The 15,192-nt window shown below is 39.2% G+C and overlaps 1 protein-coding gene across 4 annotated transcripts in view; it reads left to right on the top strand.

The window, feature by feature from the left end:
- LOC136839258 (gametogenetin-binding protein 2) overlaps nt 1–15,192 on the top strand; it is a 62,965-nt gene that overhangs the window by 42,411 nt on the left and 5,362 nt on the right. For 2 of the 4 annotated variants that reach the window (XM_067105048.1, XM_067105046.1), the window contains exons 6-9: nt 2,971–3,142; nt 3,277–3,429; nt 4,198–4,299; nt 6,791–7,081. In XM_067105048.1, coding sequence (XP_066961149.1) covers nt 2,971–3,142; nt 3,277–3,429; nt 4,198–4,299; nt 6,791–7,081 — 718 coding nt within the window. Of the gene's footprint in view, nt 1–2,970; nt 3,143–3,276; nt 3,430–4,197; nt 4,306–6,790; nt 7,082–15,192 lie in introns of all 4 variants that reach the window. The other 2 variants (XM_067105047.1, XM_067105044.1) reach the window with 1 other exon arrangement.

Raw genomic sequence — 15,192 nt, 5'->3', positions numbered from 1 at the left:
ATCCATTCATTCTGTTACTTCTAAAGCTTTTCCTTTTAAGCTCACGCTTATCTCTATCCCTGGATATTTCACTTCTCCACACACCACAAGCCAATCTTCGACTTATCCTCTCCATCCTTTATAATCGCCCTGTGTCCTGCTAAATCTCGGACAGTCTCTTCTCCATTTCATTTCCCAATGTTTACCATCAGATCCATCCATTTTTAACCAACCACGCTCTGCTAACATTTTAAAATTTTCTTAGCCTAACCCGTCCAAAAATGTTTCAATTATGTGATCCACCCACCTGCTCATGTTGTTCTCCTTTTATTATGTAATCCAGATTACGACAAAAAAACCACAAACCAGACTTACAAACCAAAATTACCGACCTAACCATCAGAGAGCTCTCTATACCGCACTACACTCTGTTCCAAGTTCAACACTCCCACCCGTATTTGTTTACATTTTCTTTCCCTCTCGCCATTTCTGACCTATGATGTCACAACAAGAACAGGTACTTTTTAAACATAATAAAGAATGCTTTGCTATAAAAACATTTAAAAAAACTAAACGTGCTTTTTATACATTTTGTAATGCCCATACCTTTTCACTAACACAGAAAATAAAAATAAAATAATGACAACTTATAAAACTAACATATAATCACCTTGAACTGTAGAACTTTCAAAAATATAAGTTTTCTGAGTATTTATGATGAAAATGTCAGAATTATTGATTTTTCCATCACTGCTTCCATTATAAATTTTCCTAGAATTGGTAGTTGGTCACCTGTTACAGAATACTGTAATAATTTCTAATCAGAATCCTCCAGCTTGGGCTTTTTACATCTGTCCCTCAACACAAATTGCTTAGAGTTCAGGTGTTGACCCTGAAATCAAATGTCTTCTGTGTTGTATGGATCAGTAGTTGTAGGAGAGTGCTTATCCTTAATCACTTGTAAATGGATCCCACCATTATTTAAATTGTGGCACACGTCTATGTATATTTTCTGTCAGTAACTACAGATGGCATCCTTAAATCTGCAGTCCTTTGTAAGGTGATTATTGCACTTTGGTCAGAGCATTCACAGGTACTTTTGGAGTTTCCCTTAGCTGAGTGTTATGGAGGGATGCTGTTTTCTTTATTGCTGAGTTACCATTTCTGTCTCCTCTGAATGGTTGGCTTTCAAGTTCGTTCATTGGTAGGCACCGTAACTTTCAGAATTGCTGTTTGCTTTTCCATAAATGCTATATTTTGTGACATTGGGTGCTTCCTTGATTTCCTTTTTATCAAAACCCCATGGCTCCTGTAAGGGGTAGTGCCGACGGTGCACTTTACGTTCTGCACTGTAGGCATTACTTATGGTTCTTTGTAGCATTCCTTCAGCCCTAGCTGCAACCCCTTTGATTCCTTTTACTGTACCTCTGTTCATATTCTCTTTCTTCCATCTTAATTTCCACCCTCTCCTAACAATTGTTTCTTATTGCAACTGTGAGGTTTTCTTCCTGTTACATCTTGAAAACTTTTTACTCTCAATTTTTCTTTCAGTGCTGAATAACCTTATAGATCCCAGCGTGTGGCCTTTGGCTTAAATTGTATATTTCATTTGTGTCATTTCTTTCAATATCCCATGGCTGAAAGTTAGTTCATCTTAGGGACTTAAAATAAGATCTTGAGTTCTGCCTTGTTGAATAAGTGGGTGAAGTATCTCATTGCTTTGCCCTAGCAGTCTTGGATGGACTTGGAAGTCACATAGCATCCACAATTTCGTCAGAAGGGTTGAAATTTGGTAGTTATAAATTTATTGTGCAGCAGTGGCAGTTGGTCTGTGCCATCTCACTTGGCACTCAAAGTGAGGGAGGGTTTCCATCTGTGAGTGGTGCACCTTTCCTCCTCCATTTAATAATTTGCTATCCTTCCTCCATGTTCTACCTCTGTTGGCACTTGATTTCGAAATGTTTCCCCAGTAGTATATATACCTCGTGCATGTTGTTGTGCATTGGTCTTTATAGACTTGCTACCTCTTCAGTGGCTGCCTGTAAGGAACATGGTCCATCTTCATTGCAATATTATGCTCACTGTTCCACTTTACCTTGTTTCTCCACTCTATCCCATATACTTATGGTTGCAAGGAGATAGAAAAGGGTTAAGAATGGTATTTTATTTGTACATGAAATTATCAGATTAGCAAGTAGGTAAATGTTTAATGTACAGTATATAACAGAAGGTACTCGGGATGACAAAGTTGAGAGAGAGTAGTCATGAGTTGAAGGTACATGAAACAGGTGACTTGAGAACAGTGCAGTTGAACTGGTAACACCCGGGGTATTTTCTGCTTGAGGGTGCTTCAGAAAATATAAGGTGTCTGGTGACAGTTTGCAACTGTAGGCATGTTCACATTGTATTAAGGTGTTAACTTGCCTAGTACCTTAACAGAAAGGAGTTGTGGTAGTTGGCTATGAACTCCTCTTTATTGTCTTGTTTTCTGTGTGGCAAGAAGGTGACCTTGCTGTACGCCTTAAGATAATTTTTTCAGATGCTGTTTTGTGGAGTTACATGCCAGGTTTCCACGTTTCCACATCACATATCCGTGTCAAATAATTGCCTGGTTCTTTTCTTCAATCACTGATCTCCTTAAAAGACAGATTTGTTGACTCCAGGATTAGTTTCCTCATCTTTTTTCCAGAGGGACTTTGAAGTTGCCAGCTGTGTTATCTGTCTGGTTATAACTTGGTTATCACAACAGGATAAATTTGTTTAAACACACAACTCCTAAATTTCCCTGTCAACTTTAAAGTTAGCGAGAATATTTCACTTAATTTTAATTAAATTTTTTTTATATTTCTCTTAAATTTAACTTTTTTTTTTTTTTACTTTAGCTTTTAAGTAAAATGGAATGTTAAGGTATATCTAGTACTTGAGTTATGAATAAAAAAATTTTCTTGTTCTCCATTATTAGTTATATACCTTTCTTATTTTATCTTTTAGACGTGAAAGACATGCCAAGACCCTAGAAATCGCTCAAGAGGAAGTCTTGACGTGTTTAGGATTGTTTTTATATGAAAGGTTGCAGCGCATACACACACGAATGCGTGAGGAGGAGCAGACATGGGACATTCTCTTTCATGTTGCCTTAGATACGCTTAAGAAAAACTTTGAGGTAAGAGGAGGTGTAGAATGTTGGCTTCTCATTCAAGCATGAATGTATTAAGTCGGATGTCAATATGTTATTTTCTGAACCATGTTAATATACAGAGAAACGTAACCTTAACAAGTACTTTGATTTTTTTCCAGTTGGCTGTCGAAGAAAAGCAAGGCTTTTCAAAGTTCGAGTTGTTGTGTGAGGAACTCCAGCGCCAAGAATTAAAAGAAAAGGCCAAAAAGGAGAAAAAGAAGAAGAAAAAGAAGAATAAGAAAAATGATGAGGGAAAAGAGAACAATTGTTTAGTGAGTACTTTTTTCCTTGTTTAAATTTTTTTGTGGATTTTTTTTTTTTTCCTTTTCTTTACATCTGTCCTGTTGAATGAGTTTTATTGAATGGTTTTGGTTTGGTAGACCATGGTCCATAGGGTATTAGTTTGATGAAGTGAGATTCAAATTCAGATCATTAGAGTTGACATAAGTCTGTTTATTTGTAAGAAAATAAGGCTAAGATTCATCAGGCATGAATTGCATTATGCATTTCTTTTTTCATTAGATTAAAATTTAGTGAAGTTCAACATTGCCATCTTCCTCAAGAGGTACTTGTGTGTGGCAATATTTTCAACCTCCTCAAAATGCATTGTATACAGTAATGATTTATTGCTAACAAGATAAATTTTTTTAGAGATAAGCATTGGGTTGAGAAAGGCCTTTGGTAAAATAATACAATTGTAATATATTAAAATAATCCTATCGGATATCAGTGCTAATTCTTGTACATGTTATACCAAGGAAAATGAAAATGGGTGCGCTGTGTATTATTGCACTGTGGTTCACAGTTGATCCTTGTAATGGGAACTTTAGAATTTGGGCTGATGTCTTCTCTTCGTTGCTTGTGATTAGATCTACACGGAGATTTCAAAAATTCATCGCATAATAATCACTGAACATTATAAAATAGAAACCTGTTTGAAAATTGGTTCCTCAAGCTGATTCAGAATCATATTTGGAAAGTGAAAAAATTAATTGAAGAAAAATTAGTTTACACAAAAAAGCAATGATTCTTTATTACAGTGTGATGATGAAGAAGGGTGTCGTGAGTGCGAATTCAACATGTCATCACAGTCTTCTTGCTCAAATCAACGATCAAGTCTAATCAATACAACTAATAAGCAGGTAAAGGTAAAGAAAAGCAAAGTTTTTTAGGAGTTTGTAGTCGAGCTGTAGAATTAACTGTTATGTGAAATAAAATCCCAGCATATATTGGAATTGTCAGTAGATCAAGATTTTTCAAACCATTTATTATATTTTGAATGGTATGTGAGACACTTTCATACAAGATCCCCATAGAGTGGTGGTTAGCAGGTCTAGGTTATGTGTAACAGCAGTACTTTTGTGAGAACACAGCTCTAAAGGTGTGGTGTTCTTATAACTATTGAAGCATTTTTCTCGTATCCATAGAATTTAGTTATGTATCAAGAGGATCTTTGCTAATAAAATAACTATTTGAATTATGCTGAAGGTTGTCACATAGGTGATTGCAACATTCTTGGTTTCCATTGTTTCAGCAGTCATTCCTTTCAAAACCAAGGACCTTAATGAATGTATCAGCCTCCCTCCCTTCACTTCTAAATTAATATGTAAAAGAACAATTTTCATTTCCTCCCTCTTGAAACGTTGTCCGTGAAAATTTACTCAAGGTATCCTAAATTTCAATCTTTAAAAATAATAATTTAAATGTTTAATAAAAACTAAAGTATCAAAATATATTGGTAACCAAGAAGGAAATAAAAGAAAGGGTACAGTGCAGAAAATGGTGGTGGATGTTTTGGGAAAGCTGTTTGGGTGGACTCGGTACTGTTTGCAGTGCAGTAGTAGACTGTATCACAGGAAATGCATGGGATTGTAAAGTATTCCTATTAAGAGAGAGAGAGGTGGAGTTTTGTGGTAGAAGGGCAGGTCTTATGAGTAGGAGAGGGTAGTAAGAATAGGTGGGTAGTAAGAATAGGTGCAACAGCCTAGATGAATGAAAGAGGTTGATAGAAACTAGCAAATAAAAGTTCTCTTTAGCTTATAGAGCAAAAACTTAAAAACTTACGATTTATGATTTTGAAAAGGCACGATGTAAAAGCATCAAGATTTATGAACAGTGTTTGGTGGAAAGAGCATGTTTGTGAATGAGGAATTTAAGAAATGTGTACATTGGTTGGAAAATAGAAATCTTAAAAAGATTGAGAGGTTTGGACACATGATGTGAAATTGGCGAAAAGGATATAGATAAAGACAGGCCGTGTGAGAGACGGAAAGTGTACAATGCAGGAGAGAGTGGGGAGAACTAATTTCACAAGTAGCATTAACCCTATGAAGAGAAGCAGCTAATGTAAAAATGTCAATAATGGTGATTAGTTTTAGCAACGACAGATTATTGTCAATTTAATAATTATACTTGTTGCAGGTCTACTGTATTCTAAGAATGAGGTATAGTAATTTACTTTGTCCTTTGTAAAAGTTGTAAGACCAGTAATTAAGAGATTTGAGGTGTTATGCAGTACATGGATTACAGTTGATGACTGTGGAAAAGCCAGTTCAGCATACAGTACTTACTTTTGCAATGAAAAGAAATGATGCCAAACTTCTGTTATTCTTGTGTTAGAGATTGCAATTATGTTGAAAATTGACTAATTTCAATATTTTCCTATCAGGAAACTAAATTGTACTTTTACTAGGAGTAGCAAGTAGTCTCATACCATCCATTTAATTTTCAAATGGTTCTTGTATTTTAATAGAATATATTGCTACACTTTTAAGCAACAGATGTAAATGTGGCACATCTGACAATGTTGATGATTAAATTAGGAAACAGACTTGAGTTACAGTATTGTAGTGCAGAAAAACATTGGGGAACTTTTTACATTAAAGTTTAGTCAAACTTGATCCATGTTACATAGTAAGCTTAATGTATAACAATATGTTATGTCAATTTTGAATAATTAGTTATGATACTAACATGGGGAGCTAATAAATGTTTAGTTAAAAAGTAAGTGCACAGTGTATAGCCCATGGGTTATGAGTGTCAGCTTCAGCATTCCTGATTTTCAGTCAACATGTTCACAGGGTTTTCTTTAGCATGTAATAGGAGTTATATGTTAGAACTCAGTATGCAATGAATTTGATGAAAGAAAATTATGCTTGCTTCCTAGAAAACTCAAGTAATAATATAGGGGACTGGAATTTTTAATGAATAATTGTAGAAAATGTGGCCTATTTTTCCTTGGGATTGTTGGTTCTTTCCACAAGATGTATACTATATAGGTAAAATTTTTATTAGATGTATGAAACATTTCTCTTGGGTATCTGATAAAGTTATTCCTTTGTTCTCACCAGTTATATAAAGTTATTTTTTGATGCTGTATTGTAATTCCAAAAGACAAATTTATGTCTTGTTATAAAAAATCTGGATTTTATTTTTGAACTGATTTTATTCCTGTGTGCTAAAAACCATTAATTCAGGGATTTTTGTACTGACATATTTACAGGGTTGTATGGTCACTGTATTGTAAGAATTGGTTTTCATATCAGGTCATTAAAATCATTTTTAATAAGTAGTTATTATTTTTGAATAATTTTTGTGATTGGCAGCAACTATAATTGTGTGTTTTGTACTCAGGTTAGGAATGATATGTTCTGTAGAGGAAGCTCTCACTTGGGTCCACCGTTAGGAAATTCTCACACACCTTTAGAACAGCCAGAAGAAATAACCAGGTGTAGCAGTCATTGTGGTAGCATGGAAGCAAGTGATATAGGAAGTGAGAGAGGGAGCAGTGAAGAAAAGGAAAGCTGTTGTCGTGGTCCATATAGAGACAGTGAACATCACCACCATCATCGTTGTAGTCGTAATTCTCCACACCCATTAGAATGTACTGCATCTACAGATTCATTAGTGTCGAGGTGTTCACAGGTATGATGATTTGTATGCGTTGTATGCGTTGGACTTTGCCACATTTTTTTCCACTTAATAAACTGTTCTAAACAGAATAAAAAACTGTTCTGAAGTCACTTTATTTAGTGTAGTGAAACACTGGTTTTCAACATTAAAAGGAGTAAAAATTACACTGTAGTTTTTGCAGAATTTGAATAAGTATTATGTTGCTGCTTTACTAACCGTACAGCTTGAGTTTTCATGTGTATAGAGTACATATAATGCATTGTGCACTGGAGACAATACAACTTTTATTTTGCAGCATTCATGCAGCCCTAGTTGCATTATTTTCTGTCTCTAACTTTTCATGTTCCTTTTGTTTTTGTATTTTCTCACTAAACCATCTGATTTCTTTATCATTACTTTGCTATAATTTTTCACCATTTTTAGAATTAATCTTTAAGTCAAGCCATACAAAAGTTTAGAAATGGGATTTGATGGTCTTGTTAACTACAATAATAATAATAATAATTAAATGCACTGCCAGAGCTCTTCTAATACTGGTGTATATATCGGGTTTTAGTGAAAATACTGCAATAGTTGTTGTAGCGTGTGGCGGTAATTTAGACGTGATATGTGATCCAAATTCCTAAAGATGCTGTGCATGGTAATGCTAGTTCCATGATTGAAATTTCTAGGGACAATGCTTTTGAATTTTGAAAAATGCATGTTACTGGATGGGTGTCTAATCCACATGATGATTTTTGTTGCTGGTCTTACTTCAAGATTGTTATCCAAACCTGAGAATAAACTGGATGTAGTTAGCAAGGTGATCATAATTTTAGGAGACTAATGGTAGTTATCAAGAACAGTTAGCAATAGCTACAAAAGTAAACTTAAATACCATACTTTAGGTATCTCGTTTGCAAGATATTTTTCCAAGCATTTTCAGCTAGCGTATTTGTGCTTGTACCATCACTTTCAGACCTTTGAATGACCTGGATCATTTCAAAGTATTTACAAGTCTAGCCTGTGATTTAATCATAAGACATAACCTTGAGAATATGGGTTAGACTAGCTAACTTTTCTTAGTTTACGGTTTTGGTTTTCCAGGAGAGATATACAGTATATATATTATATATATATACATTTATGGCATTTGCAGTAAAAATTATATCCATTATTATTTTTAACCTTGTATAAATGTAACAGACACTACTTTGTAACTGACTGTTTTGTATGTCAGTCATTTTTATATAAGTAACTTACCAAATAATTACATAGCTATAGTTTCTGATTTACGTGGCAGCTCAAAATTCGAGGTAGCGCTCTTTTGTTTTGGGTGTAGGTATGCTGCCCCGCCCACTATCAGGGAAGAATAGGTACAACATAGCTAAAGAGCTCAATTCGTTTCTGCCAGTTAATGACTGAACACCAGTTATTAGCAGCTCTTGTTTTGTTTTTTCGCGGATGGTCGGAGATCATGTTTGGCAAAGTACTCTTTGCTTTTGGTAGCACAGCTATCTAGCTTAGCTAGAATTTTGGATACTTCTTCGATTGTGACTTCATTTGGAATATTGACCATTATGTCGGACTGTTTTGTCTAGCATTAGGTACTGCAGCAAAGTCCTGCAAAACTAGACTCACATACCATTTGTACTTGTAGGGAACAAATTTGTTCTCCGGAATTGAATTGTGACGAATGTAAAGACTGTGAGAAGGGTAAATGGAAGACTTTACAACTTTACAGACACACTTGGACAGATTGCAACGTGACCAAATTAGAAAAGCTACAGCTAGGGCCGAAGGAAAGGCTTCCGCTAGTGTAGGTCATTCTTCAAGGGATGATATTGATGTTATGCCTATCCCTTCAACACCTGTGACAGATTTTTCTCCCATTTCCAGTCCTCCAGCTTTTTCTGTCACTCCTGTGCCTAGCTCTCATTCTGCAAACCCAATGCCATTGCCAGCTTAGAAGCACGGGTAGATAAAAAATTTAATTTACTTGTTAATACTGTTTCCCAGATTGGGAACCCTGTGAAGGTCCTAATGGACAAATTTAATAGTGTAGTGTCAAGTGAAGTGTCAGTGGAGGGGGCGGCTGTTTGTCCCACCGATGCTCCTAGACCAAGGTCCCTGCTAAACTCCCCATGCAAACATGGGAGGAAGCAAACTGGCAGTCTAAGGGAGGTCGGTGGGGTTTGCCCACGAGCAGTCGTAGCCTCATCCGAGCCTGTTGTCCGCCAATCCCAGGTGTTTAGATTCTCCCGCATCCAAGAAATGCAGTGACCGTTTTGCCCATGTATCTAGGCCACTGAAAAGGCCAGTAGCTTCAGTGGTTTCAGATTGGCCCCCGTCTCGTAAACGAGCGGTAGAGAGAGAACGTAGCCCTCTCCCTTCTTGTAGTATTTGGGAGTCGCCAACAAGAGTTTCTCGCCTTGCCTGTTCGTGAGCGCCCAGATTCCGAGTTAGAAGAGCCCGTGTTTGACCGCTCAGAGCGGGAACGTCGGATCACCGAGCGCCCATCCTTGGGGCGCCAAGTGTCCACGGACAATGCGGTCACTTCCAAGGAGTCAGTGTCTGCTTCAACAGCGGGTGGGCGCCCATCGCCTGTGCGTCCAGTCGCTGGGGGCGCCTCTCTCGTAGTACACCCCACTTCTAATTTCTTTGTGACCCCGCAAGGAGAATTTCCAGTTTTGGACGCCGCAAGAGAATTTCCGTATGTTTCTCAAGATCCCTCTGTCGCCGCTTCAACTTCGGCTTGATAGAGTGTTGAGCCTTCTTGAGAAGCCAACTCCAGTAGTGCGCAAGACACTGTGGAACCCCCAGGATCATCCGTTTTGCCAGTTGAGGAACCTGCAGAAGAGGAGCAACCTACCTCTCATTACTCGGCACTGCTCAGGTTTTTCCTGGTCTGCTACCTATCGTTCTTCTCCCCTGTCGTCCCATTATTGCCTGGTTCAGCCTACTTGATGCGACAACCACCAGGTACCGCCAGACTGCCGCATATGGTGTTGTCTTCGTCGTTGAAGAAAGCTTTCAGCTGCATGGATGCCTGGCTAGCAGAGAAGAGGAAAGTCGGGAAGATGGCTTTCTGTGCACCTCCCTCTCGTTTGATAAGGCAGAAGTATCTGTCTTATGCAACTGGAGAAGCTCCTTCCTTGGGAGTTTCTGCCTCCTCTCAAGGGGACTTCTCCAGTATCATAGATGCTTCTCATCACTCTGCTTTCTCTTCAGCCAGAATTCTCTTCACAACCTTGGAGTTAGACCATCTTCTTACAGATATATTTTAAGTCTTCGAGATCTTTAGTTTTCTAGATTGGATGGTGGGAGCCCTAGCCAAGAAGATAGAAGACCGTACGTCCCTTCAAGAGAACTTCGCTTCGGACTGGCTGGGAGTACTGGGGAGCCCTAGAACTGGCAGCCATCTTCACAACAGGAGGCCTCAAGAAACGAGATTTGTGGTGCTCGTACACAGCAAGAGGAGTCACCCCATCAGAACAGTCTTCGCTTCTTTTTGCACCCCTGGACAAGAATAGTCTGTTCGCGCAGGACACTCTGGAACAGATTTCAGTGGATCTACAGAAGAAGTCTACTCAAGACCACCTCACTCAATCCACCAAAAGAACTAAGTTCTCTGGAAGAGCCACATAGAGCACCACAACTAGAATGTCGTCGCCCCTGCAGCAACAACCCTTTCGAGGTTCTAGAGGCCATTTCCAGTCCTTACCTAGAGCCAACCTCTGAACCTCCAGGCCATCTAGGAAACCCATTAACAAATCAACTGTTAGAAAATGAGAAGTGTGTCCTCCGAGTTCCGTTGGGAACAAGACTTTCCCATTTCTGGACAGTATGGGGGGGAAAAAAATGTGGAGCCGTAGGTGCTGAAAGTATAAGAGAAGGCTATGCAATCCCCTTCAGGGAGAAAACTCCCTTAGTATAACCTCTCCCATTGGCTTAGCAGCCTACTTGGTAGACTCAGACACACCTATCTCGGAAAGTGTCAGCCCTACTAGAAAAGAGCCATGGAAGTAGTCGAGGATGTAAACATGAAGGGGTTTTACAACTGCCTCTTCATGGTTCCCAAGTCATTGGGAGGATGGAGACCTGTCCTGGACGTCAGTGCCCTGAACCGCTTCGTTAAAACAACGAAATTCAAAATGGAGACAAAGCGGTCGGTTTTGTCGGCCATCCATCAGGGAGACTGCATGGTTACGATCGACATGCAAGATGCTTACTTCCACATTCCAATTCACCTGGACTCCAGGAAGTATCTGAGATTTGTGTTCCACTCTGCTTCGGACTCTCCATGGCCTCGCAAATTTTTACCCGGATACTCGCTCCCCTAGCAAAATGGCTACACCTTGTGGGGATAAACATCACTCTGTACCTGGACGATTGCTCCTAAGCTCTCCCTCGAGATCTCAGTGAGCTGAGGACCTGCAGAAAACTCTTCGTCTCGCCCGAGAATTAGGCGTTTTAATAAACTTCAAGAAGTCACAGTTAGTCCCGACTCAGTCTGTTCTATATTTGGGGATAGTGATAAACTCTGAGTTTTCGGGCTTTTCCATCCCAACAAGGATACTAACTCGCCGCAAGAAAGTCCAGAACTTCGTAATTTGCCACTCCTGCTCAGCCAACGCATGGGTGAGTCTTGTAGGAACACTCTCTCCCATAGAGAAGTTCGTTCCATTAGGCAGGCTACATACAAGAGCACTGCAATTTTACTTCAAGGCCAATTGGAAAAGGAAGTCGTTCCCAGACTCATTAATTTTCAGCATCACTCCCCAAATAAAAGAGGACCTCCGTTGGTGGCTAGCGGAAGACAGATTCTCGACAGGAAGGTCTGACTCCAACGAACCCCGACCTAACGTTATACTCATACGACGCTTCAGATCTGGGTTGGGGAGCCCTCAACAACGTGGAGGTGTCAGGAACATGGTCTCCTTCCGAAAGAAACCTCCATATCAACGTAAGGGAACTAAAAGCGATTCATCTGGCACTTCAACACTTTGCAATGCTAACCTTCCACAAGACAGTAGCGGTTCATTTGGACAACATGACCGCCCTAGCTTAATCAAGAATCAAGGAGGGACCCATTCTTTTACACTCTACGAAGTGACAAAGGATTTTCTTCTTTGGGCAAGGAGCAACAAGACCCAATTAGTGACTCGCTTCATTCAGGGCAAGATGAACGTCCTTGCGGACTATTTGAGTTGTGGCAAACAGGTCCTATTGATGGAATAGACACTCAGTCCACAGGTGTGCACCGACCTGTGGAAGCTGTGGGGAAAGCCATCGATAGACCTGTTTGCAACGTCAAGGAACAATCGTCTTCCTTTGTATTGCTCCCCGGCTCCGGACCCACAAGCATGGGCAACAGGTGCCATGTTGCAGGACTGGTTGAACCTCTACCTTTACGCCTTTCCTCCCTTCAGCATGGTGAGGGAAGTGTTGAGGAAGTTCAATACACACAACATGTCAGTGACCCTAGTTGCTCCCTTTTGGCCACACAAGGAGTGGTTCCCCGATCTGTTGAGCCTTTTGACAGACTTCTCAAGGCTACTTCCTCAGAGGAGAAGTCTTCTCAGACAGCCGCACTTCCTCCGATACCATCAAGGGTTATCCACTCTCGCTCTGACAGGCTTCAGACTGTCAGGGAGCTTGTCAGAGTGAAAGGATTTTCAGGGAAGGCTGCAGAGGCTATTGCTAAGTGCAGGCAACAATGTTCCTCTACAGTCTACCAATCCAAGTGGGCAGTTTTAGGAAGTGGTGCCGAGAGCGAAATGTTTCCTCTTCTCAAACACCCAAATCACAGATTTTCTTTTATATCTTAGAACATCGAAAGGACTTGGAACATCTACCATCAAGGGTTACAGAGTGATGTTGAGTTCAGTATTCAAACATAGAGGAGTAGACCTGTCTTCAAACCAAGACATCAGTGATTTAATCAAACATTTGAATACTAGTAAGCAAGGTAAACCCTCAAGAGTCGCCTGGAACTTGGATGTGATCCTCAACTGGCTAGCAGGACCACCGTTTGAACCTTTAGATTCATTGTCACTTCGGAATCTTACGAGGAAGATTTTATTCTTGATGGCACTGGCTGCAGCCAAGAGAGCCAGCGAGCTTCATGCCATTGATAAAAGGATAGGTTTCTCACAAGGCAATGCGGTATACTCGCTAATATTGGGTTTTTTGGTCAAAAATGAGGACTTGGCTAACCCTTGGCCTCGCTCCTTTTCTATCAAGAGCCTCTCAGAAGTACGAGGCCCATCCAATCAAGAGAAAGTCCTCTGCCCTGTAAGAGCTTTGAGAGTATACCTTGAGAGAACCAAAAACCTAAGAGGATCAGCCCCTAATCTTTGGTGTTCTGTAAAAAAAAAAAAAAAAAACCAGCCGTCCTTTGTCCAAGACAGCACTATCATTCTTTTTAAGATCCGTGATTTTGGAAGCACATTCGGGAGTTCAAGATGATTCACTACCCTTGTGCAAAGTAAAGGCTCATGAAATAAGAGCCTTGGCGATGTCTTTGGTTTTCAAACATAACCTCTCTCTCCAATTTTGCAAACTACATTTTGGAGGTGCAAGTCAGTGTTTGCTATGTTTTACTTACGGGACATTGAAACATTGTACGAAAAATGCAGTACTTTAGGTCTATTTTTCGCAGCTGGCATGGCATTGGTCGATGAAGAATAGGAGGAACGCCTTCTTTTTCCTCTATCCACTCTCCTTGAATAAGGATAATTGTACTTCTTGGGAAGTCTGGTGGACACTTGAGTTGTGGGTGTCACCAATCTGTATTTTATGGTTTTGGCTAAAGTTTCGTGTGGTGTAGGTTAATTTTATCTGGTCTTGTTGTTCTATTGTACTGTGCCCATGGCAAGGGCAGATCCACATATTATTCATGTGACCCTTTGTGATTGTTAGCTTTGGCAACCTGCGATTAACCTCCTATGTTGCAAAGCACTCACTCAAGTAAAGGCGACCCTTGGCTCTATCGCCACAGGTTGAGAGGAGCCACAACCAGAGGCAGTACCCGTCTGCTGTTGCTCCCTCACCAGGTAAGGTTATTACAACAAGCATTTCAAGATGCTAGCTAATTTGCTATCCCAAATTATCCTCCATATCGAGTAGTAAATTTCCATTCATCCCAACTCCACTCAATGTGGGATTCAACTATGTAATTATTTGGAAGTTACTTATATAAAAATGACATTTTTATAATAAAATAAAGTTTTATATATACTTACACAAATAATTACATGATCGGAGCCCGCCCTCCTCCCCTCTCATGGACATAGAGCATAAATGAGTTGAGCTCTTTAGCTATGTTGTACCTACTATACCCCGATAGTGGGCGGTGCAGCATACCTACACCCAAAACAAAAGAGCGCTACCATGAATTTCGAATTTTGAGCTGCTGCGTAAAGTAGAAACTATAGCTATGTAATTATTTGTAAGTATGTATAAAACTATTTTATTATAAAAATGTCGTGTTTAAATGTTCTTATTGCTTACTAGTGTGTGAAGAATTTTGAAATATGGCACAAATAGTAGAATATATATCTTGCTTATTAATAATTTGAACCTCATAGTGTATCATTTTTCATCTGATGGATTCCATGGAATAATTAATTTTTGTGTTATATGGAACAGTGATTTTGGTCAGATTTGTACAAGGTTTGGAGATGCTGTACGATTCCAAATTGAGTAAATATATAAAGTTTATTTATTTATACTATTGTTATTGAGGTCAGTGCAAAAAATTCTTTTGTTAAATGAATCCAAATGAGATGTGATGTTCTTGCTACTATGTCACTAGTGGATGTCAAGATATTGCAGGCATGGTTAGGTATTTTTATTTAATGCTGTATTAGGCTTGGCAAAAGAGTGCCACAGCAGTAGCTTTAATACTTCATGGGACGACTTACCGAATTTCCATGCTAGTGGGAATTGCTGGACGAGAAAAAAAAAATTATGCTGGACCATATTGTACTTTAGTAGTGTAATGGAAATGGAATCATGAATGTATCATGTTGAGGAAATTTTGGTCCTAGAATGAACTAGAGCACAAATATTGTAGGTCAACTGTGGTATTCATTTACTGATAGGACAGGATTTGTAAGTGTTATATTTTTTTATGTAAA

The sequence above is a fragment of the Macrobrachium rosenbergii genome, chromosome 6, assembly GCF_040412425.1.
Source record: "Macrobrachium rosenbergii isolate ZJJX-2024 chromosome 6, ASM4041242v1, whole genome shotgun sequence".
Classification (NCBI taxonomy): domain Eukaryota; kingdom Metazoa; phylum Arthropoda; class Malacostraca; order Decapoda; family Palaemonidae; genus Macrobrachium; species Macrobrachium rosenbergii.
This window is presented reverse-complemented; position numbering and strand designations above follow the sequence as displayed.